Consider the following 26,139-nt stretch of genomic DNA (forward strand, 5'->3'; position numbering starts at 1 on the left):
GCACGACCAGGCCAAAAGTAGCTAGTCCTTCTATACGATACAGATCATCAGGAATGATCTGTATGGTATAGAAGGTATGAATGTTAATTTTCTGACATATTCTCAATTAACCAGAATATTAATAACAGAGGCCCAAGTCTTCAAACCCAGTGACTGCTGGATAACCCAAATTTTGTGATTTTTTTGCTCTCTGCTTCAGAAGTTCCCACCCAGCACTCACCCCTGCCTGGGGCACTGGAAGTAGCTACCTGCTTACCTGCCAGTGGCCTTGGCGAACGGTGCTGAATAAGGGCACTGCCCCTCGGCGGTTTGGCTGGGCCACTGCTGCCCCCTGTTCCAGGAGCAGACGACACACCTCCAGTTTGCCCCTTCCGGCTGCAGCTGTCAGGGCTAAGGGCAGAGAGCACAGAGTGAGGACAGGGGGTCTTGCCTTCTCCAGCCCTCTAGGGTAAGCAGGGCAGCATACCTGTGTTTGATGAATGCGATTGCTACTTCACCTCCAAGAATGATGATTTTGGCTACTTTTGCCATGAAGGAAATTTTCAAAGAAAAATAAAAGGGCTTACATATATGGAGACAATTATAATAATTTTATTGAAAAAATCACCTTTGACCAAACTTACTTGGTTTCATGTTTCCTACCCAGACTGTCTTCTCTGCTTTTAATCCCTCTCTTTTTTGGTACCTCGTCCCAGCTATAAACCTTTTACTGGTATGTGCATGGGTAAGAATGCAGAGAGAAGGGTCTTTGCAGACTAAGGTCTTTTAGAGAGTTAGCTAGGAACCACCTCTGGCCAATTTCTACTCCTGGGCCCTTAAACTCAGAGAACCAGTCGGAAATTGCCGTCTTAATTTTGTTGATTTCTTAAATGACAGTTTCCTGGGTTGCTTTTAAGTGCGTATTTACAATAAAAATATATAAAAAAATGTAAAAAAAAAGAAAAAGAAAAAAGAAATTACAGTCTAAGAGCCTTGGGCCAGTTTTCATTCTTTTTTTTTTTTCATCAGTTGAGACAGAAGTTTCTAGTACATGCGTGACCATTTTCATAGGAGGGTCAAAACTGTTCAAGGTAATAGTCTTAGGGATGAGAGAAGTGTGACAAAGGCTCTTTTCTTCTGAATACAGGATAATGGAGTCACAGATAAAGAACAGCTATAGCGAGGATAAAGGACACACAGCAGGAAGAAACATAAACATTCTCCCTTCTGTGCTACTGTCCATTGTTCATGATCTCTGATACACTGGAGATTCTAAGAGTGCTTATTTCATCCTTTGAGTACTATTTCAATAGCAGTAAGAGGAATTTGTCGATATACTTCTTACTAAGTCTATATTTGAACAAATACGTATTTGTCTCTTAACCAGGGATCTCAAATGTGTACACTTAGTGTGTTAAATGGATGAGGGTAGGGAAGATGGTAAACACTGTTAGAAAATGGCAGGAGTTATGCTTTTAAAGAAAGAGTATGGAGACCTTTTTCCCCACACAGACTTGAAAAACGGATGTGGTAGTCAGCGGGTCCTTCCTTTATTTAGTAGGTGGCCACCTACTCCAATGACAAATCAGAGGAAGATAATACTTGGCAGGTGCAGATAATATTTCAGTTTGCAAATGTTGGTATCTAATCAGGGAAGCAATTGAAATTCAAATCAAATGGTCACTTGTGATTTTTTTCATTTAAGTGCAAATTACGGCATTTTGTCTTTGAGCTTGGCCAAATTTATCCACAACTGACTCATATGCAAAACTAAAACTACCTGTAATTTCCACTGAGATAAACCTTCAAAGTAATCTTTTCCTTCCTCAAGGATAGAAAGGGCTTATGAAGGAAAATGTGGCAGTTTTAGAAGATCTTAAACTAGATGTATCTAGGCCTTGTCTTATGTGTATTTTTCATTTTATTTTTTGGAACTCTTAGCATAGGCATTTCCGTCCTGTTCCTCACAGAAGGGCAGAGGCTTCATCCTATCTGAGGTGAGGGTCATTTCCAAGTCCCGAATGGATAAGTTACAAGTATTGATGGGTTTGATTGTTTACTTGACTGAGAAGTTTTGTCTCTTGTTCTTTAAATCAAAGTGATTTTCCCTCTTTTCCAAGTTCACATTTCTAATAGTTCAGGAAAAAAAAAACACAACTTTAGTTCTTGGGTCAGAACACAAGAGTAGCTTAAGAATTTGACTGGCAATCATCACATTGTATACATTAAACTTACACAATGTTGTATGTCAATTACATCTCAGTCAAGTTGGGGAAAAAGAAAGAACTTGACTGGGTTAGACACTTGTTAGGAACCATAAGAATCATCTCGTTGGTACATAAAACAAAGGGTTTGGAAAATTTCTAACCCTCCCAAGTTTAAAGTAGCTACCAGGGGGCAGGGTTGCAGCAAACCTCCCTTTCAATGTCTTGTGTATGGCGTGGGGTGTGTGTGTGTGTGTGTGCGCAAATACATTCTTTTTCACGCAAGAATTTATAGCACTCTGGAGAAAATACAGACAGTATTTCAGAATCAAGCCTCTCGTCAATGATGCTAGTTCACAGAACACAGATGAAAATTCACAAGCAGTGCCCATCCTGAAAGCTAAACTTATATACTGTCTGCTCTAACCTGGAGTCATGTTGCTGGGGGCTGGCCCATCTCAACCCACCGGACAACATGTTTATATGAGAGGGAATGTTCCATTCGGCCTTTTTCTTTGTTGTATCATCTCTGTTACTTAGGTTATGATGTAATTTGGCAGGACTCTCCAGCTGATATCTGGACATGGTCATTAACACAGCTGGCCAACTTCATCTCAGAACAACACAACTATGGAAAATTGGGTCTGTACTTTTCAAAATCCAAGAGCAAGGAGTTGCTTTGGCTGGATTTTATATAGGTCTTATCAAAAACCGTTAAAACTTTTTGAAAGAGAGACGATTAAGGCAAAGCCAGCTCTGTAAAACAACAAACTGATTCTTAGAGCAAATGTTAACAGTTTGGAGCCAAATCTCTTTTCCTAAGAGACCAGTAACAGAATTCGTTCCCTAGCGTGTCAGCATCTGATGAGATTATCTGAAATAAATGGCCCTTTTTCAAAGGGAAACAGCTAAGGAGTTTGAAGAGACAGACAGGATACAGCTCAGAGTTGAGGAAACAGCCAAAGTCGGCTTCGATGGCATGCTGATGCGAATAGAACGTAGAGAAGCAAATGGTTCTTTTATCTCTTCTCAACCTTGAAAGTGTACAGCACAGACAGGTCATGGAAGACCGATGGGATGGAGGTGGGTGGGGAAGACATATACTGATCACTGCTATCCAAAACAACATTAATTAAACATTTATAGAGCTATCTGTCAGATACTGTCGGCTCTCAAGGAACTCAGGGTTGAATAAGGATAACAGACAAACAAATACATTACTATACAGTGTGATAAGCACAACAGAGATAAGTCCATGGGGGTTGTCTGGAGGTGGCACAGAGGAAGAAGTGTCTGAGAAGGTCTCCAGGAAGAGATGACAATCTAAACCAGATGCTGAAAGAGAAATAGGAGACTTACAGGCAACGACAACAGGGAGGCATTCTAGGCACAGGGACAGCACGTATAAAGGCACTGAGGTGGGGAACGGCACGTTTACTCCTACTGGAGAAGACAGGCAATAGATGATGCTAGAGATCATGACACGTCTTTTTATGCTACCTTTTTTTTTTTTTGGCCGCATCACACAGCATGTGGGATCTTAGTTCCCTGACCAGGGATCGAACCTGTGCCCCCTGCATCGGGAGCGTGGAGTCTTAACCACTGGACCACCAGGGAAGTCCCTTTTTATGCTACATTAATGTTACAGGTGGTCAATGAAGGGTGGTAAGCAGGAAAGTGACATGGACAGATTGTGGCTTAGAGAGATCACTTTGGCTGAAGTCTGGGAGATAAATCACAAAAGGGTGAGGCCAGAGACAAGAAGATCAGCTAGGAAGTAGTTGCAATAATCTAGGCAAAAGATGATGAAGGCATGAATTAATGGTATCTTGTTTATTTTCTGAATTTTCGCTACTTTTGGGCCATGTGGCTCAGGCTCTCCAGAGTTGCTAGAAGCTTTTAATGCTGGTTCTGTTCTATAGCTGTAAGACAAAGGAGAGGAGGGATTGGTGAACAATCTTGTCACCTTAATTGCCTTTCTTCTGTGTGGGAACACAGATTTCTTTTTTTTTTTTTCTAAGATTTTTAGAAATTTCATGTAATTGGAACACAGATTTCTGTGTTCTATAAGAAATCTGTGAAAACCCTGCAGGATGGGAGGAGTCAGCCAGATGGTGAAAGCTCGATGTAGGAAGGTGCTCTTTGGAAGGACAAAAGGCCATAAAAGGAGGACGAAGACAACCAGGATATTCTAGTGACCTGCTTTTAGAAAATCTGATATGTAAAAATTACATCTCAATAAATATTTCACCATATGCTAAGATATATTTCATTGATTCTAAGATGTACTTTCTTCCCTCCGCATTTTTAACATCTCAAAGTCAGGTTGCATCTTATAATCGATGTGATAATAAAGAACTGTGTCAGTTTTATAGGCAGAGGGTTTTTCTTTCTGGTTTTTTTTTTTTTTTGGCATGGCACATAAAATAATGGTTATATAGTTTCTTATAGTTACTGGTGTTTTAGATTTAATACAGTAAATGATGCAAATTGTTGGAAACATCATTACCATCATATTTTTCCTAAGTAAAAAATTGGGTTGTTTAGGCCAGGGTTGCAGATATGAGACCCTAACCAGCTGGCTGCAGGTCATAGACCTTCATTCTCTATGCAAAGGAAACATGTATAAGATTTTGCCATTGGAGGAAACATCACAAGTCAATGAGTCATTATAAATTTTAAATGATTATGTGCTGTAAGTTAAAAAGAAACATGTGTACTTGGTAAATCCATCACTATAGATAGAAAAGCAACTCAGAGTCTACCCTACACTAGTGGTGAGTTGTAGGGACATTTTTTAACATAGCAAAGACATCATTTCCCAGAAATTTTTCTGAAGTCAAATAACTTTTTATAGCTCTATAAATTATATTACAAATGCATTTCATTCTAACTCATATTTAAATAATTAGTCTTATGTTCATAATGCTGAAATTAGTTCATATAAATATCAAATTAAACACAACACAATTCTGACTACAAGCAAACTGACATGAAACTTTGATTTTTTTTTTACAATCTTGAGATATGGTACGTATGTAAGGAAATTAATGTAACAAACTTTATTGCACACTTTAAAGCAGGAAATCCTTTAAAAGTCCTGAGGCTGTAAAGTTTTATTCTAATAAGAAATTCATATCAATAAAAATAAGTCTTCCACTTAGTTCACACCCTTCTTGAACATTTTTAAGGAATTCTTTCAAGGACAGCACTAGGATGTGTGTGATATTCATCACTATGATTGCTAGTCTTGTAATTTCTGTCCATTATCGCCATCGGGCCGCTACTTTTTGTTGCCCTCCCCAGGTAGGGTTAGGGTTGCACGCGTGTGGCCTGGCAACAGGAGACTCTGGGAGGGACGGCGGGGCTGTGCCGGGGAGGCTGTGTTGATGGGATGTAAACCATCATGTCTCTCCCGCAGCTCCAGGTCTCAGGATGCACACTCCACAACTGCTGGCGCCCTGGCCAGCCCCTTCCCCTCAGTCTGTCCTCTGGCTTCCCTCAGGGTGGGGCCCCAGAGACAGCAGCTGTTGCCAGCTGCACATTTTCCTTTAATCTGTCATGGGCTCTTAAGCTGCAGCTGCCCGGCATCTGCTCCCTTTGGCTCTGACAGAGGGAGGGATTGTTTGAGAAGCAAATTCCTGAGCTCTGGACCATTCTACACGATGTTAAAGAAGACATGAAACCTATATAAGATTACTGCCATGTGTGGAAACATCACAGTTCAATAGGTAATTATACATTTTAAGTGAATTCAAGCATCTTCTCATTTTTAATAACATTCTGACCCTAACCAAAGCATATCCCCCTCTTGTTTAGTAAAATGTTCTCCCTAAAATCGGCCATCTCAATGTTGGTCTACTTATCCTGGCAAACACGACACATATCTGTGGTGATTCTACAGTTTTTACTGCCCTGGTTTCATAAAAACACATAAAAGGTTACTAATGTTTTTCCAGATGTTCCAGTTTAGACTTGGGGGAAAGACAACAATCATTTCCTGCAAAGGCCACAAGGAAGAGGCTTCCGTTTGTGGAGTAAGTACCAAGCAATATAGAAATGGCTTTGCTACAGATCGTGAGAGACTGCGCAGGGCTGTGCCCTACAGGGGGGACCTTCATTTTGCATCCTGATAGCAACTGTACTCATGACGTATCAGTTTTACCATGTCAGGACCACTCTGCCATGATAACACTTGGTTCAGTAAGCCAGAGGTGTCGATAAAAATTTAACTTCTTGGTTTATAGCTACAGGAGAAATATTTATTCCTAACTGCTATAAGGATCACAGGAAAAAAAAAGTTCACAACTATTTTCTGCTATGGTTTGGCACACTGTAAGGAAACTTTCAGTCTTTTAAAATATTTGGAAACAAGAGCGGGGGAAGGTTTTGTCTGAAAGAAGACTCTGGGGCTAATGGCATGGAGCATCCAAAGGGAAAGAGGATTGAAAGAAGGAAACTGCGTGACTTTTTACTTTGGCAGAATCAGTCTCCAACACAATAGCCATAAGACAGAGCCTGCCACCTTTGGTCTGGCAGAGAAAAAAATCAGGGTGTGAGATGCAGAGAATATCTCCACACAGACATGACACATGCACAGAGAAGAGAGAGATGCCCACAAGAGGTACCTGTCTCTCCCCAGAGGCTGTCAAAGCTGTTGATCTGTGCTCGCTCCACCTCCTCCTCATCTTTTTCTGGAAGATCAAGTAGGTAGGAGACAATCTGAAACAAGAAGTTGTGTCAGCTCAAACGTCAGGCGGAAAACTATACTACTGATACTAGCCTGTGAGGTTTGGAAGATACCCGGATACCCAAGGGTCATGCTCTCTCTTGCACACAAAAGGAGTCAGAACTGACTGTCCTCGCATAACAACCCAAAGCTGCCATGATGAGCATTTGTTCTACCAGGTACAGTTTACATGTTTCCCTTGAACACAATTAACTTACACAGCATGTGACTTTTAAAAATCACATATTTATCACATTTGAGTTAAAAAAGCGAACCCTCATCCTCCTAATAAAAATGCTACCAAGAAATAAACAGGAAAAAAATCAATAAACAAAACCCAGAAAATAAATATGGAGAAAACTGAGGGCCTGTAGTTTTTCAGAGCGGAGCTATTATCTTCTTTTTTCCTCTTGGAATTACAAGGACTGTTTGGGGATAATAAAAGGAGAATGGCTGCTAACAACAAAGGAAAATGACAGCTCTGTTTCCAGGAATTTGACTGTAGAGAGAGCTAAAAAGCCTTCTATAGATAATAAAAATTCCAATTTCACTTAATATTCCCTTGGTGATACGTCAGGTCAGCTGATGGGGTAGCTGTGTCACTGAAGCATCTCAAGCAGTGGTGAGCCACCTTGTACTGGCCCATGAAAGCGGACTGTTAAATTTTCGGAATTTTGCAAGCCAGTCAGTAAACAAAGATGTTTATTAAAAAATTATATTAAAAAAGGTTAAAATATCAAATGTTATAACTTCTTAATTATTTAATTACATTTTGCTATTATCTATGCTCTTCAGGTTATTTATATTTACTGTATGTGTATGGTGGAAATTTTATATAATGGTGTGCTCCTGTGCATCTCTTTGAAACTTTGTGTTCGGTGATGTCACGTTGGCAGCTTGAAATCAGCCATGGTGGGGGTATTTATACCCTGGAAATCGGCAAACTTTGTAAATGAAGATTTGATTTAGTGCTAAAGCTAAAAGAGGTTCCAGTTTAATGAATATAATTTGTATGAGGGTGAGAAGTAGTTTAACAGTAGATCGCACATCAGATTTAATGACAAAATTATTGGGAAAAGAGCAAATACGGGTGCAACTTCATTTATCAAATCATGGTTGAGTTGTAATCACAGGTTGGGTATGGATATACATTTAGCAAAAATCAACAAAAGCATTCAATTAAGAGTATTACACAATTCATTATTATTTGTAAACTGTGTGCAACATTTTTTTTAATATCAGTAAATTTTATAATAAATTTAAGTCTGTATGTACACACACACACACACACACACACACACACACACACACAAACTTCTGCTCCACTCCACTCCCCAGAGCTAGCTGTTACACATTTCCTAGAACACTACCAATTCCACATATTTTGCCACTGTATTATTACTTTCATTAATAAATAAATTAGCAAAAATACCATCTGCACAGTGTTTAACAGTTTACATCTCATATCAACCTTGTAAAAAAGAATTTATTAGCCTCGCTTTACTGGTGGGAAACTAAGGTTCTAAGAGATTAGGTAAATTGCCCAAGGTCCAGAGCTGATGAGTAGGAAAGCTGGGCCTCAAACCTGGTTCTTCTGAGATTCCAACTGTTGTGCCCTTTCCATTCCACTCTGCCTACCCATGTGAACACAGGTCAAAAAATAATCCCCCTGAGCCTAGTGTCATTGTCTGTTAAATAGGGGTGGAAAGATGGGGAGGAATCAGATTAGATAATTCCCGAGATCCTTTCCAACATAATTCTAGGTACCCTGGAATCTCCCTACTCCTCAGATCAATGACCAAAAACCTAATTCACATTAATTAGGCTGACAAATTTTTTTTTTTTTAATTTATTTTTGGCTGAGTTGGGTCTTTGTTGCTGCGTGTGGGCTTTCTCTAGTTGCAGCGAGCGGGGGCTTCTCTTTGTTGCGGTGTGCGGGCTTCTCATTGTGGTGGCTTCTCTTGTTGCAGAGCACAGGCTCTAGGCGCGTGGGCTTCAGTAGTTGCAGCATGCGGGCTCAGTAGTTGTGGCTTGCGGGCTCTAGAGCACAGGCTCAGTAGCTGTGGCACACGGGCTTAGTTGCTCCGCGGCATGTGGAATCTTCCTGGACCAGGGCTTGAACCCGTGTCCCCTGCATTGGCAGGTGGATTCTTAACCACTGTGCCACCAGGGAAGCCCTAGGCTGGCAATTTTATAATAATGCAACCCCTTTTTCCTGGTTTCCTAGGTCCTTCAATACACAGCTTGAAAAACTCCCCCAAACCTTATCCGCTGCTTTCTTACCTCAGTATAACCCATGCTGGCTGCAGCGATGAGGGCCTGCTGGATGGCGTGGCTCTTCTTAAACACCCCTTGCTGCTGGCCCGCCATTGTCCAGTCACACTGAATCAAAAACTTGACAACCTCCAGATGACCTCGGAGTGCAGCATGGACCAAGGCACACTGCCCATTCTTATCCAAGTGATCCACCTACGGGAGGGGACAGAGAAACCTATGTGAAAAAGACTGTGGCTGTATTCCCAATCTAGTCACATCAGCCCACTGCACAGGTCTGGACTACTAAGATTCCTCCTCTCCTATTCTTTGGACCAATCCCTGAGAAAATTTAGAAGATACTCTCCTACTCAGGTTAGATCTTCACTGAGCTACAACTCTGGTAGATGCCCCTCTGGGGAGAACCTCTTTGCATAACGTCAGGCTTTTGTTTTCACATCAAAAGAAACCAAAAAAAAAAACACCCAAAAACAAAACACCAAAACTCCCAGCTCCAGCTTTGTTTTCCTGAGGTACACTCTCCCTTGTCCTCAAATAGTTCTTTTTAGACCCAAATTTGAAAGACTTGTAAGCTGCGTTGGCACAAAAAACTGTCTTTGAAATCACGAAAGGGAAGAAAAAAGTTTTGAAGCTCAAATTTTTTGGTCTTCCAAAGAAGCAAAACATCTCATATCATGAATCACACATTTGACCACTATGCTTTGGCAAAGGCCACTGCTCTCTTCCAGTGGGAGGGCAGAATCTCAACCATCTGGCCAAAATGGCTAGAGGTACTTGGAACTTAATGCTAGACTATGTTCCAACAGCAGTTTTTACAGTTGCAGTGCTGGTTACAAGTTTAGGCTGAAAGAGAAGGCTGATTAAGGTCAGTCTACCAGAAGGTCCCCAGCTACAGTCTCAATAGATGAACAGCCTTTTCTGGCAGGTGGGCAGGTTATTTTCCAGTGGTAGTTAGAGCACTTGAAGCCTAAGTTCTGTATCTGGTTCTCTCCAGCTTTAGTTCCACCTGGCCATCCACATAACAAATGTTTACTGAATGCCTACCATGTACAAGGTACACGATAGGATAAAAAGGTAAATAAGAGAGTAAAATATAGATTCTACTCTCAAAGTTTTGAACAAGATAGGGGCAATGCGACCAATACAACAAAAACTTGTCCAACAAAGGTGTAATATAATAAATGTAAGAAGGAAAGCAAAAGTGCAATAAAATTTCAGAGAATTTCCAGCCAGAATCAGGAACAGATTCAGAGGGAAAGGTGCAATGGTCTGAATGTTTGTGTTCTCCCACCATTATTCGTTGGAATGATAACCCCTGAGGTAATTAGGAGGTGGTGCCTTTGGAAAGTGATTGGGTCATGAGGGCAGAGCCCTCATGAATGGGATTAGTATCCTTATACAGAGGCCCCAGAGAGCTTGCTTGCCCCCTTCCACCGTGTGACGACACAGCGAGAAGCACTGTCTGTAAACCAGGAAGCTCTCACCAGACACCAAATCTGCTGGCACCATGCTGTGGGGACTTAGCTTCCAGAACTGTAAGAAGGAAATGTTTATAAGATACTCAGTCTATGGTATTTTATTACAGCAGCCCAAATGGACTAAGAAAAGGGCTATCTCAACTGGCTGGGATAGGAAATGATTAATTCTAGTTTCTGAAGGGTAAAATACATTAAGGGGGAGTTCAAACTACAAAGTTGAGAGGGTCTTTTGGGACAAGAGCATGGATATTTTGAATGCCAGGCTAGTGGTCTGAATTTTAATAAGTAATGGAGAGTCATTGAGAATTTTCATGTTCAGAACTGTATTTTTTAAAAACTAAGGGAATGAATTAAAAGAACCCTTGGCTTCTTGGGGAAACGGTTGATTCCAGGGCTGGGACAGTAATAGCAAAAGATGAGTTTGGAACATCTGTGGTGCCAGAAAGTACAGAAGCACTCATGAAATAATGGGGGTGGGGGCTTGAAAGGACACAGGAACCAACGTGAAGAAGCTCCCAATGGCCAAATCTGGGGCAATTTGAGCAAAAAAAGAAAATACTGGCAATGAGTTATAGATCATAGAATAAAATAAATATCCAGGAACCCATAGTGCTATAAGTAAATGAATAAATGAATACATTGAGGAGAAGGGAGAGCTCTTCCTTACAGTAGAATTCCAATTAATAAATGTAGAAGGAAGAGGGAAATAGAAAATCACTATTATGCAAATATCATAGCAATAATTACTGCAGCAAGAATGGACCCATCAATGGATGGATCCTAAACTAGTGGACAAAAAAATTAGTGGACAAAAAAAAGATACAAGGTATCTGCCTAGTCTGAAAGCATCTCCCTAAAAGATACTTCTTAATTCCAAATGGGAGAAACAGTAACTTCAGGTTGAGAAACCTGGAAGATACCACCTTATCCAAGTGATAGAGGTTAACATCCCCTGTAATGAGATCTCAACATCATGCACCTCCTGCAGTGCTGCATGAATAAGGGCAGAGCATCATGTCTGTGGTGTGCTTGCCAAAAACATACAGACTCAATCTAATGAAGAGAAAATATCAGACCAACTATAATTGAAGAACATTCAATTCAGTTATGCAACAAAATAACTGGCTAAATACTTAAGTGGTTTAGAGGGGTGAGAAATGAGAAATAGTTACTTTATTTGGTGATTGGCAGTTGTTAGTGACTTTTGAGAGCAGCTTCAGTTGAATGCCAAGAGGTTAGGGTTTTTTTTTTTTTGTTTTCTTTTTTAAGGATATTATTTATTAGGCACTGCATGAGACTAAAAGAGACTTCATCTCTTTTTAAAAAGGTTCGATCACTTTTAATTGTCACAATGCCCCTCTTAATCCTGTTTCTAGGTTAAACAAGTGAGACTGAGAGAGGTCAAATGACTCATCCAAGCCCTCAGAGAAAGCGAGTGTGAATGCAGGCTTTGACCAGGTCGTGCTTGAAGCCAAAGTTTATGATTTTAATGACTTGCCTCCTCTTTCTCTCACGGAAGCCAGACCACAAGTGGTTAAGGAGTAGTAAGGAAGCAGTGGTAGCAAGTAGAGATGACACTTAGGACAGGCTTGGTAGACATGGGTGGGAAGAGATGGGATGGTGGCTTCTGGTTAGGAGAGAGAGGGGAGTTTCTCTTTTGGGTTAGATAAGACATTCATAGGTTGTAGAAACTGAGAAGAAAGGTAGTGTGAATTTAGAAAAAGAATGAAATGATGTGAGAGAAAGAGCAACATACTGAGATTAAAAAATATAGGTGGGGAATTCCCTGGCAGTCCAGTGGTTAGGACTCCGCACTTCCACTGCAGGGGGCATGGGTTCCATCCTTGGTCGGGAATTAAGATCCCGCAAGCCATGCAGCATTGCCGAAAAAGAAAAAAAATAAAAACAAAATATATATAGTGGAGGCAAGCATTCTGGAAAGGAAGGTAAACACTTCCTTCTCTGAGGCAGAAGTAAAGGTGAGTGTAGGTAAGGATTAATAGAGTTTTGAGATAGAGGCACAGTGAGATAAACTCCATCTTGGTAGTCGTAGGAGGGCAAAAGAGGTTTGATAGCATCTTGAAAAGATCACAAATGATTTATTTATCTGCTCTGGGGAAAATAAGAGATGAATAAAATGATACCTGAGCAACAGGAAAGATCCAGCTGAGATTAGAATATGAATTCACAGCAGTAGTAATAAGGCCCAGTTATCACTCTGTTTCTAGAGGTGTTCATTCAAATGACTAGGACATTACAGGTGGACCATTCCTGTGTCACAGTTAACATCTACGGCTCTGAGATTTCACTGAGGTTCCCAGGTCCCAGCTCCCAAAGGAGTCTCAGGAGACACAGTTCTTCCCTGGTAAGGACACTGGACACCTCAGAACGAGGTCATACATATTACTTATATTTCACTGCAAAACCACCAAAATCCTCAGTTTGTTTTCAGGATGGAAACAAAATACCATTGGGTTACAATGTTCCCCAGAGGCCTACATTTTTGAGACCAGCATTTTTCTTTTCACCAATATTTTGAAATTGAGTTATATCAGTGGCCTTTGAGATACTATAAAGCAAATATATTTTTGAGAAATGTTTTGAGAGAATTAAAATACACTAACAGAAACACTTCTGAGTTCCTCTGGTCAGAGAGAATCATCTTCTCCCCATACCTCTTCAGGGGTGTCTTCAAGACTCTAACATGACAGGCTTAGAGTCTAGAGGCACCATTCAGTTCAGACTTCACAGTGCCATCTCCTTGCTCCCCCATTTCTCTTTCCTCACTCTGAGCTCAGGAGAGAATTTCTTGGTTGTTAGGCAGGGACTTTTTGTGGCTGCTGATAAATGCAGTTTCCTAAGTGCCTCTCAAAAGTTTTAGAACTGTGTGCAGATGCAGCATGGAACTGGCCATGGCAAGTGGGCAACAGTAGGACGTAATCAGAGCTGGTTCTCCCTTTGATCTGCTCCCTAATAGGATCTGATATATTCTACCTACACTCAGGAGGTAACACAGGAGATAAGGAAGAGTCTATAGCAGGAAGAAAGAAAAGGGAAGAAGAAAAGGCAGCAGAGCTGGACAGCCACTACCTTGGCCCGTTTCTTGCACAGCAGCACGACAATGCTTAGGAAGCCTGCGGCTGCAGCATAGCCCAGAGGAGTCAGGCCGCTTTCCGAGGAGGCATCCACGTTGGCCCCAAACTCCAACAGCAGGGCCACCATTTCTGTGTAACCAAGATGACACTGGACACATAGAATTGGAGCATTATTTAAAACCTCTGTCCGGTAATTAATGTTGGCACCTCCCAAAATCAGCAGTCGGCTGACCTAGAAATAAGTGAATAAACAGAAATAATACTCACATAAATATCAGTTATATCCTATTAGTCATCTTTTATTAAGTCCTCTGGGACCCCACAATAAGTGCCCAGAAGCATTTAGTAACGGCTTTATTTTAAAATCTTCATTTGTTTCTTTTTCAATACCTTGCCTTTGGAAAGGGATGTGAAATGTCTCCTTTATATAAACTGCTCAGTAACTAAAGTCAACACCACCCATACTGTAGTGCTGTCAGAGTCTCCACTAAGTGAGCTGTCAGTCAGAAAAACCCCTATCAAAACAAAGGTGGTCCAAGAATGACTTACTCCCTAGAAGCAGCAGGACTTATTCTACAATCAGAGTCATCTTATACAAGGTGCAAGGTCAATAGGTTTGGTCTTCAACTCACAGAACAAAATGTAAAATATATCAAATTATCAGTAAAAGGTTAATTAATAGGAGACAGTCTAAGGCAAGTCAAAGATCGATTAAATAGCTACTTAAATGTCCTCCTAGCTTTAGGTTTTAGGTTTTCATAGTTAATTCTTTAATCTGGCTGTAATTTATCACTTACCTTTATATTTGGAGTATAGAGATTTCGTAAAGATGCCAATGCCATGGAAAGACCCTCTGTGCTATAGGAGATCCAGAGACCTTGGAGGATGGAGGATGATACTCCAACTTTTTTACTCAAACCCTGAAAAAGAAATATAGAGACAATTAAATCATTAGCCCAGCTAAAAAGTACCATCAGTAGTAAGTTAGGAGCCTCTAGGTTTGTGGTACTAACAAATGAGAATAGAGTCTTGCTCAAACAATACCCAGGCATAACAAAGCCAATCCACTGATGCAGACGAAGACTAGTCCTGTAGGAACAGGCTAACTTAAACTGTCTCTACCTTGGCAGTCTGCGGCAACAAATCTACTTAATACCTCTCTTTTCTGCTATATCTGGATATAATCCCCCCTCTCCCCAGATCTTTTCTATTAGCCTTCTTGAATCAAGCTCTTAAATTCAAGTTATTAAAGTATACACGGTAACAGAGATAATGCAGTGTGATCACTGATCTCCATCTCATTTCCTGGGCATTTGTGAAAACTGTATCTCCCAGCCTCCTTTACAGTTATGTGGGCCATGGGACTGACTTCTGGCTAATAAAATGTGGGCAGAAGTAATATGTCATGTCCAGCCTTGGCCCCAAATTCCCCATGTGTTTCTCCACACTTTCTATTGTTCCTCTTGATTGCAGGCCAGATGATCCAATGGAGGATCCTGAGGCCCTAGGAGATTTTGGAACTACTATGTGGAAAAAGCCTGCCCAATGATCTGTACTGGACTGCAACGAAAGTGAAAAATAAGCCTTTGTTAAGTCACTGAGATTTTGCACGTTTGTTATAGTAGCTAGCATTGCTCACCCTAACATAGCCTAAAATAATCACATCTGTTCATCCTCAGGGAAACAACATAGGTTTGATTGCCATCAGCAACAAATTTTCTCTAGTATGACTGGCCTAAGTCCCACTGTATGTACTAATGTTTGCCCCTTTTACTTGGATTTCTCCAAAAGGAAGTTAGAATAAATTGTTTTTTAAAATCTCCTGCTGTGATGGCAAGATTCTCTGGCAATCTTCTTCTTCTTCTTTCTTAAGGCCGTGCAGTGTGGCTTGCAGGATCTTTGCTCCCCAACCAGGGATTGAACCTGGGCCCCCTGCAGTGGAAGTGTGGAGTCCTAACCACTGGACCACCAGGGAATTCCCAGCAATCTTCTTACTATTCTGCCAATATCTGGGTCAAGTGAGTTAAAGCAGGAAATCCTGAGGGCCGCAAGATATTAACAATGAAGTTTGGGAACCACAAAGTAGATCTGAGGAGGTATTCTTTTTAAAAACTTAATCTGTTCTGTTTGCTTTGTGAGAAAGTAGTCCAGTTTGATTCTTTTGTGTGTAACTGTCCAGTTTTCTCAATACCATTTATTGAAGAGGCTGTCTTTTCCCCATTGTATATTCTTGCCTCTTTTGTCATGGATTAATTGACCATATAAGTGTGGGTTCATTTTTGGGTTCTCTATTCTGTTCCACTGATTTATGTGTCTGTTTTTGTGCCAGTACCATACTGTTTTGATTACTGTAGCTTTGTAGTATAGTTTGAAACCAGGGAGCATGATACCTCCAGCTTTGTTCTTCTTTCTCAAGATTGCTTTTGCTATTCAGGGTCTTTTGCATTTCCACACAAATTTTAGAATTATTTGTTCTAGTTCTGTGAAAAATGCCTTTCATGTTTTGACAGAGATTGCACTGAATCTGTAGATTGCCTTGGGTAGTATGGTCATTTTAACAATATTAATTCTTCCAATCCATGAGTATGGTATATCTTTCCATTTGTGTAGTTTTCGATTTCTTTCATCAATGTCTTATAGTTTTCTGGGTACAAGTGTTTTACTACTTTAGTTAGATTTATTCCTAAGTATTTTATTTTTTTTGATGCAATTGTAAATGGGATTGTTTTCTTAATTTCTCTTTCCAATAGTTTATTATTAGTGTATAGAAACACAACAGGTATCTGTTTATTAACTTTGTGTCCTGCAACTTTACTGAATTAACTGATTAGTTCCAACGGTTTTTGGTAGCATCTTTGGGATTTTCTATATATAGTATCATGTCACCTGCAAACAGTGACAATTTTACGTCTTCCTTTCCAATTTGGATGCCTTTTCTTTTCCTTGTCTGATTGTTGTGGCTAGGACTTCCAATCTATGTTGAATAAAAGTGGTGAGAGTGGGTATCCTTGTCTTGTTCCTGATCTCAGAGGAAATGCTTTCAGCTTTTCATCATTGAGGATGATGTTGGCTATGGATTTGTCATATACAACTTTTATTATGTTGAAGTATGTTCCCTCTGTATACTCTGTTGAGACTTTTTATTATAAATCGATGTTGAATTTTGTCAAAAGCTTTTTCTGCATCTACTGAGATAATCATATGATTTTTATCCTTCATTTTGTTAATGTGGTGTAACATGTTGATTGATTTGCAGATATTGAACCATCCTTGCATCCCTAGGATAAATCCCACTTGATCATGGTGTATGATCCTTTTTATGTATTATTGAATTCGGGTTACTAATATTTCACTGAGAACTTTTGTATCTATGTTTATCAGTGATCTGGGCCTGTCATTTTCTTTCTTTGCGGTGTCTTTGTCTGGTTTTGGTATCAGGGTGATGCTGGCCACACAGAATGAGTTTGGAAGTGCTCCTTCCTCTTCAAGTTTTTGGAACAGTTTGAGAAGGATAGGCATTAACTCTTTAAATGTTTGGTAGAATTCACCTGTGAAGCTGTCTGGTCCTGGACTTTTGTTTGTTGGGAGTTTTTTTTTTAAATTACTGATTCAATTTTCAATTTCATTACTGGTAATCAATTTGTTCATATTTTCTATTTCTTCCTTATTTAGTCTTGGGAGATTGTAAGTTCCTAGGAACTTATCTGTTTCTTCAGGTTGTCCGTTTTATTGGTGTACAATTGTTTGTAGTAATCTCTTATGCTCCTTTGTATTTCTGTGGTATTTGTTTTAACTTCTCCTCTTTCATTTTTGATTTTATTTATTTGGGCCCTCTCTTTTTCTTCACGAGTCTGGCTAAACATTTATCAATTTTGTTTGTCTTTTCAAAGAAGCAGCTCTTGGTTTCACTGATGTTTTCTATTTTTTCTATTCATTTATTTCTGCTCTGATCTTTAAGATTTCTTTTCTTCTACTAACTTTGGGTTTTATTTGTTCTTTTTTTTTTCCAGTTCCTTTACGTTGTAAGGTTAGATTGTTTGAGATTTTTCCTGTTTCCTGAGGTAGGCTTCTATCAGTATAAACTTCTCTCTTAGACTAGCTTTTGCCGCATCCCATAGACTTTGGATCATTGTGTTTCCATTTTCATTTATCTCTAGATATTTTTTGATTTCCTCTTTGATTTCCTCAGTGACTCACTGGTCGTTTAGTAGTGTGTTGTTTGGAGTTCACGTGTTTGTGTTTTTTGTAGTTTTTTTCCGTATAGTTGATTTGTAGTCTCATACCACTGTGGTCAAAAAAAGATGCTTGATATAATTCAATCTTCTTAAATTTATTGAGAATTGTTTGTGGAATAGCATGTGCTCTATTCTAGAGGATGTTCCATGTGCACTTGAAGAAAGTGTGTGTTCTGCTGTTTTTGGACGAAACGTTCTGTACATATCTATTAATTCCATAATTGTCATTTAAGCCCAGTGTTTCTTTGTTGATTTTCTGTCTGGATGATCTGTCCATTGATATGAGTGGGGTATTAAGTCCCCTACTATTATTATATTACTGTCAATTTCTCCCTTTATGTTTGTTAAAATTTGCTTTATGTATTTACGTGCTACTATGCATCCATATTTACAATTGTTACATCTTCTTGTTGGATTGATCCCTTTACTCCTTTATCATTATGTATCATTGATCCCTCTATCATCATTGATCCCTTTACCCCTCTTTGTTAGTCCTTGTTTTAAAGTCTATTTTGTATAAGTAATGCCAGCCCAGCTTTCTTTTTGTTTCCATTTGCATGGAATACCTTTTTCTATCCCCTTACTTTCAGTCTGTGTATCTTTGATCTGAAGTGAGTCTCTTGTAGGCAGCATATATACAGGTCTTTTTTTTTTTTTTCCAGTCCACTTAGCCACTCTATTTCTGCAGCTCTTTGGGACTCCCAAAAGTAATCTCCACTGGCCGTCAAAGCCAAATGCTCTGTGGACTCATCTTCCTGGTACAGGACACCCAGGCTGGGGAGCCTGAGGAGGGACTCAGACCTCTCACTCCTTTGGAAGAACTGAAGACATGTCCACACAAAAACCTGAACACTAACATTGTAAGTGTACTAAATGCCAATGAGTTATTCACTTTAATATGTCTAATTTTATTTTAAAAGAATAAAAAGAGGGAAAAAAACCCTGTATGCTATGTTCATAGCAGCATTATTCACAACAGCCAAAAAGTGGAAACAACCGAAATGTGCAACTAGTGAATGGATAAACAAAAAGGTGTATTATTTGGCAATAAGAAGGAATCAAGTACTGATACATGCTACAACATGGATGAACCCTAAAAACATCATGTTAAGTGAAAGAAGCCAGACATAGACAACCATGGATTGTATGATTCCATTTATACTAGACGTCCAGAAAAGTCAAACTTATAGACAGTAGATTAGTGGTTGCCAGGGGTTGGGGGAAGCTCATGGGGAGTGACTTCAAATGGACACAAGGTTTATTTTTAAGGTGATGGAAATGTAGTAATAGTGGTAATAATTACACAACTCTGTAAATATACCAAATATCCAGAATTACAGATACTCAACCTCATATTTTTAAGGTGATTAATGACATCATATGTAATTTTTCATGAACAAAGATAAAATAAGGGAAATTTAAAACTAATTGGAAAGAAATATGAATTGGACTATATGTCACTGCTGATTGGCAGTTCTAAGTGGCGCTGAGTCTAAGCATTGAGTCTGTCTTTGCCTTTTCATGACCCTCAGCTGATAGGAAGTGAGAATTCTGGCAGTCTGAGAGAAGCTTAAGTCTATCAACAGGGAGCACGCTGCATTTAAAGGACCCTGAAAAGTGCAGCATCAGGAAAACCATGGTCCGAGTCCACATTCTTCAGCTTGCAGTCATGTCATCGCCACATGCTATACACCCGAGTATTTATGGCCTGAATCACACACGGAGCCAGTCTTATCTCAGGCAACCATGTTGTCTGCAGCAACATAAGATAAAACTGTGTCAGTGACAGGAGTGTATGGTTTAAGTGTAGGTCTCCATGACAGGCTGGTGGTTGCCAGAGAAGAGGGGGTTGTGGGGAGGATGAAGTAGGTGAAGGGATCAAGAGGTACAAATGTCTGGTTATAAAATAAATAAGCCATGGGGATATAAAAAAATAAATAAATGTAGGTCTCCCTGTAGTGGATAAAGTCACAGGGGATCAAATGAAACTTCATATCATTTATCTGTTTCATGTGGTATTTATTTTATGGTGCAGGGCATAAAGACAGGCATCATCTTCATTGCATCTGATCCTAGGCAGAGGGTGATGCCAAATGTTCAAGTGTTTAAAGCAGTGATGCTTAATACGTAAGTTACTTTCCCGTCTAATTGAAGGATACTCATCTCAGAGTTTGTAGAAGTAGCAGATAGTTTTTGGTTCACTTGAAATTGGAATGAGACACCTTGCCTGTTAAAATAAAATAGTCTCACTCTGCTCCCATTAAGTAAGGTCACTAGATAAGGTCATTTTTGGTAGAGTGATTTATTAATAAGACAATTATGATTCAAATAAAGGACTTGTCACTGTGGGTTTTACTTCTGTCCATCTGATGAAAAGGCTTCTCTAGCTGTGTACTTATATACTGGGAAGAATTTGCTAGGCTCTTGAAGTTGCCCTTAATGCCATTTTTCTCTCTGAAGAGAACAGAACTGTTTTATCTTTAACAGTATCTCTTGGGGGAAGTCCAAGCCAGAGGACTATTTAAGATCTCTGTATTTCTCAATCTGGGAGCAGCAAAAGTGGTCTGAAGAGATTGTAGGGATTGTAGGTGGCAGATGAAATAGCAAGCTGTGGGCTAGGAAAATCAGGAAAACAAATTTCTTCCTTGACTTCTGTCCTTTGCCCCACAACTGCTATCTAGACTATAAATTCCTTGAGATTAGGGGCTGTATATTTTTGGTTTGTGTATCCCTAGTACCTAGTACAATGCCTCAGTAAGCACTGAATAAACAAATGAATGCATACAAGCACAAACAGATGAATTACGTGCCCTCCTCTGGGTCCTCCACTCCAGCCGTGTGGATGTTGGGAGAGGGAGGCTTGATGCTTGGAGTCCTTAGAAGTTTTGAAACTACTGCGAAAAACTGGGATTATAATTTGAAGAGAGAATGGGGGAAGTAGCTTAAAGGAAGGTTATAGTTGGTTCTAGACAAAGAGTTTGAAAATCACAGCACCAGGAATATTAAAATCTTCACTAAAACAATTAAGAGAACACTGAGAGAGTAAACTGCTCTCAGCGATTTTTTTTAGACACTGTGAAAACCTGCAACTAATGCTACAACGTGACTCTTCTCAGGAGATGGTGGGTCATATATGGAGTACACATGTGTATGTGTATATGCTTCTTACCTAAATGATTATACATGTACCTTTCCTGGAAAGCCTAGCAATCCACTAAACTGGGAGATGACAAATGTGGCTTTCTTTCAAAGTCCTAGGGAGGAACAGGTCAGAAATTTTAGGAGATGGACCAATTTTGCAACAAACTGATTTCAGAAAGCAGGGGCCACACTGACATAACAGTAGCTTCATACACACAGTGTTAAGGAAAGCCTGATGGAAATGGAAAGAAAAACACCTCCAACTTCTTTAATTACCTTAAAAATGTGTGCTTTGAGGATGTGATGTCCCAGTTCAATTGTCTGCTGTCGGTTTAGTTTTCCCTCTTGGCGGGAAAACCAGAAGGCAAGTAATGTGTGACCACTCCTGCCAAAAAAAAAAAAGAGACCCATTTTAGAAAATTTAATGCTCCAATTCTCCTTTGGGTGGATGACTGTTCAGGTCTAGCCATACCTCCAATGAAACTCTGTCTCATTCAACCAGTTTCTTAGGGAAGGGTACCTGCTATTGGGCAAATAACGGGTAGTGAAAGGTTCCTAGCTTTTACCAGTCCTTTACCCAAATCACATGTGTGAATATCACAGAATGTCATTTCTAGTTGGCTTACACCCATCCCACACATAGATGGCATTAAAAGATCCATTTTTATTTTCTGTCTCTGTCAACTCCTCTTATTTCACCCATGCTTTAAAAGTCAGTGTTGCTTCCTCAGGATCTCATTTCTGGTCCTAGTGTGTCCTCTGGATTTAGCTCATCCATCCTCAGAGCCTTCGCCATCACCTAAACCCTATTATCTTTTTCTCTATCTAGATGTTTCAGCTTTAGATCAATATACATCAACTGTCTACTGGATTTCTCTACCAGGAGGTCCTATAGTACCTTAAACTCAACATGTCCCAAACTGGATTAACAACCTCTTCCCCAAGGGAAGTCTTCTCTGATCAGCCTCTATCCTTTCTCTCTAACATTTTCTCCCAGCTGAGAACACAGCACTCTCTTTGGTGCAATCTCATCGGTTGTATATGCCTTTAGTACAGTGTCTACCACACTATTACATGCTCTCTCCTCTACTAGACTGTAGGTTTCCTGATGGCATCATTCTCACCCCCCATCTCCTTGTCAACAGATCCCCAATCTGTTCATGAAAGAGAAAACCCTTTTCTCTGCCTCTGCATGTTGTCTCATCTGCCCAGGATGCTCAGTACTGCCACAGCCCTCCTGTAATCACGTGGTCAGCTGGCCTGAAGACAAAGCCAACAAAAAGGCTAAGCTAAGAGAACTGCTGAAAAATAGAGCCTGAGTCCTGACTGTACAGCATCAGAAGCAGTCCTAATTTTGGACTACTTGTTATATGAAGTGATAAATTTCTTTATTGTTTAATCCATTTGAGTTGATGTTTTCTATTTCTTCCAGCTCAAAGCATACTAATGATATATGCCTTTACATGTGAATGTATATATGTATATATATGCATGTAAGGTATGTGTATACATGCAGGATTGTGTATGTGTATTTTTATTTACATTTAGGACAGAAATCCCGAATTGTTTATACTCTCCACAGTGCCAAACATTGTGTATTGCACATAAAAATTCTCAATAAAATTTTTTGGGGGGCTTCCCTGGTGGCACAGTGGTTAAGAATCTGCCTGCCAATGCAGGAGACACGGGTTCGAGCCCTGGTATGGGAAGATCCCACATGCCACAGAGTAACTAAGCCAGTGTACTACTAATAGTGAGCATGTGCTCTAGAGCTCACATGCCACAACTACTGAAGCCCGCACGCCTAGAGCCTGTGCTCCGCAACAAGAGAAGCCACCGCAGTGAGAAGCCTGCGCACCGCAATGAAGAGTAGCCCCCGCTCGCCACAACTAGAGAAAGCCTGTGCACAGCAACGAAGACCCAACACAGCCAAAAATAAAACAAATAAATAGATAAATAAATTTATTAAAAAAAATTTTTTTTTTTGGAAGCAAGATCGGACATTAAAGAAAGGATACTGGGTCACCTTTGGGCTGTGCCTTCTTACCACATTTGCTGTAGTCTGTAGGAACTGTGACACTTAGAACCGTCTCTCTACTCCCCAACCAGGATAGTGTCAGCAGAGTTCTCTATGCTACTGACAACACAACTCTTTTACTCCTTTCACTTGGAGTGTCATAGAGGAGGGAAATCAAACTGTTATCTCAGTTTCAAGCCTAATGAATTAATCAAACAGAAGGAAAAACAGCAAGTGAATTTTTGTTGGTGACACTTTGCTGAGAGGAGGCCCAAATGTCTACTGGATGATTTTCTCTCATATTTAACACTGGTTACTCTGCCAGGTTTAATATTTGAAGATGTCTAATACTGAAGTCTGAAAAACAAACATATCCTTCCTTCCTTCTTCCTTTCCTTCCTCCCTTCCTCCCTCCCTTTTTTTTAAGCTTCAGTAAAGAACTTGGAGAACAGAGGATGGGACAGTTCCCATCTTAGGTAGGAATCATCCTATAAAACTTTAAAAAGAAATTCTACCATGTTCTAACCTTCGGCTTCATAGAATTTCTGAATTCTAGTGGATACCAGGTCATCTTACTTGATCAGATAAGACTAACCATAAAGGAAAGAAAGTTATTTAATTGAGAGAATGTCTCAGACAACTGTATCTTGTATGGAATCATCAGTGTCATCTGAAGATATGAGCCCAGGGTTGTTTCACACTCACAAAATCTAGAAATTGCTACTGAACTCTTATATATCCCTTGAAAGCCCAATGTAGTTGGTAGGCTATTTTAACAGAAGTTAATGAGAACCATTTATAAAAGCTCCCTATCTCAAGTTCTCAAAATCCTAACCAGTTATTAACAATGAAATTATTGTAGCCTCCCTAGTGTAAGAATTATTACATTAAGTGTCTCATCCATGGCTGTTCATAGTGACTAGAACTCCTGAATACGATCCACCACTTATGCTTCAGGCCATTAATGAGAATCCATGCTGGTGAGGAATAAGGATAAAGCTCATGTCTGACAAGGATATGAATTGTCAGTTAGACACAGAACTGACTTGCCCTAGTGCATTTACTTTACTACCGTGACTAGGATACCCTGGGAAGATGCTTCCATCTCTCTAGTATGCATTTCAGCCAGCTACAGAGGACAGTGCTTGCTTTTGTTATTGTTGATCAGGCACTGAGGAGAAACAGCAAGCCATATGGGTCAAGGAAAAGATGAAGGTGACAACAATAGTATATTTATTTTTGGATACAAGCATATTACGTTATTCATAAAAGAATGATTCTGATCAGTTCACCGGACTCAAAGCTTATGGTGTTGAGGACACAAAAGGTAAAATAGCAATTTCCATTACATGCTGGCATTTCCATTTGTACCTTACTATTCTTTTTTTTTTTTTTAACATCTTTATTGGAATATAATTGCCTTACACTGATGTGTCAGTTTCTGTTGTATAACAAAGTGAATCAGCTATACATATACATATATCCCCATTTCTCCTACCTCTTGTGTCTCCCTCCCCCCCACCCAGGTGGTCACAAAGCACTGAGCTGATCTCCCTGTGCTATGCGGCTGCTTTCCACTAGCTATCTGTTTTACATTTGGTAGTGTATATATGTCCATGCCACTCTCTCACTTCGTCTCAGCTTACCCTTCTCGCTTCCTGTGTCCTCAAGTCCATTCTCTATGTCTGTGTCTTTATTCCTGTCCTGCCCTTAGGCTCAGCAGAACCTTTTTTTTTTTTTTTTAAGATTCCATATATATGTGTTAGCATATGGTATTTGTTTTTCTCTTTCTGACTTACTCCACTCTGTATGACAGTCTCTAGGTCCATCCACCTCACTACAAATAACTCAATTTCGTTTCTTTTCATGGCTGAGTAATATTCCATTGTATATATGTGCCACATCTTCTTTATCCATTCATCTGTCGATGGACACTTAGGTTGCTTCCATGTCCTGGCTATTGTAGATAGTGCTGCAATGAACATTGTGGTACATGACTCTTTCTGAATTATGGTTTTCTCAGGGTATATGCCCAGTAGTGGGATTGCTGGGTCGTATGGTAGTTCTATTTTTAGTTTTTTAAGGAACCTCCATACTGTTCTCCATAGTGGCTGTATCAATTTACACTCCCACCAACAGTGCAAGAGGGTTCCCTTTTCTCCACACCCTCTCCAGCAGTTATTGTTTGTAGATTTTTTGATGATGGCCATTCTGACAGGTGTGAGGTGATACCTCATTGTAGTTTTGATTTGCATTTCTCTAATGATTAGTGATGTTGACCAACCTTTCATGTGTTTGTTGGCAATCTGTATATCTTCTTTGGAGAAATGTCTTAGGTTTTCTGCCCATTTTTGGATTGGGTTGTTTGTTTTTTTGACATTGAGCTGCATGAGCTGCTTGTATATTTTGGGGATTAATCCTTTGTCAGTTGCTTCATTTGCAAATATTTTCTCTCATTCTGAGGGTTGTCTTTTCATCTTATGGTTTCCTTTGCTGTGCAAAAGCTTTTAAGTTTCATTAGGTCCCATTTGTTTATTTTTGTTTCCATTTCTCTAGCAGGTGGGTCAAAAAGGATCTTGCTGTGATTTATGTCACAGAAGTGTTCTGCCTATGTTTTTTCTAAGAGTTTTATAGTGTCTGGCCTTACATCTAGGTCTTTAATCCATTTTGAGTTTATTTTTGTGTATGGTGTTAGGGAGTGTTCTAATTTCATTCTTCTGCATGTAGCTGTCCAGTTTTCCCAGGACCACTTATTGAAAAGGCTGTCTTTTCTCCACTGTATATTCCTGCCTCCTTTATCAAAGATAAGGTGACCATATGTGAATGGGTTTATCTCTGGGCTTTCTATCCTGTTCCATTGATCTATATTTCTGTTTCCGTGCCAGTACCATACTGTCTTGATGAATGTAACTTTGTAGTATAGTCTGAAGTCAGGAAGCCTGATTCCTCCAGCTCGGTTTTTCTTTCTCAAGATTGCTTTGGCTATT

General features: G+C 39.8%; 1 protein-coding gene across 7 annotated transcripts in view; it reads right to left on the bottom strand.

Annotated features, from left to right (window-relative positions):
* TANC2 (tetratricopeptide repeat, ankyrin repeat and coiled-coil containing 2) overlaps positions 1-26,139 on the bottom strand; it is a 358,004-nt gene that overhangs the window by 20,379 nt on the left and 311,486 nt on the right. For all 7 annotated transcript variants that reach the window (XM_059909100.1, XM_059909099.1, XM_059909098.1 and 4 more), the window contains 6 exons: positions 21,412-21,520; positions 14,557-14,679; positions 13,755-13,991; positions 9,196-9,381; positions 6,812-6,905; positions 257-390 (listed from right to left, as the gene is read on the bottom strand). In XM_059909100.1, coding sequence (XP_059765083.1) covers positions 257-390; positions 6,812-6,905; positions 9,196-9,381; positions 13,755-13,991; positions 14,557-14,679; positions 21,412-21,520 — 883 coding nt within the window. The remainder of the gene's footprint in view (positions 1-256; positions 391-6,811; positions 6,906-9,195; positions 9,382-13,754; positions 13,992-14,556; positions 14,680-21,411; positions 21,521-26,139) is intronic.

This window comes from Balaenoptera ricei, chromosome 20, assembly GCF_028023285.1.
Source record: "Balaenoptera ricei isolate mBalRic1 chromosome 20, mBalRic1.hap2, whole genome shotgun sequence".
NCBI lineage: Eukaryota > Metazoa > Chordata > Mammalia > Artiodactyla > Balaenopteridae > Balaenoptera > Balaenoptera ricei.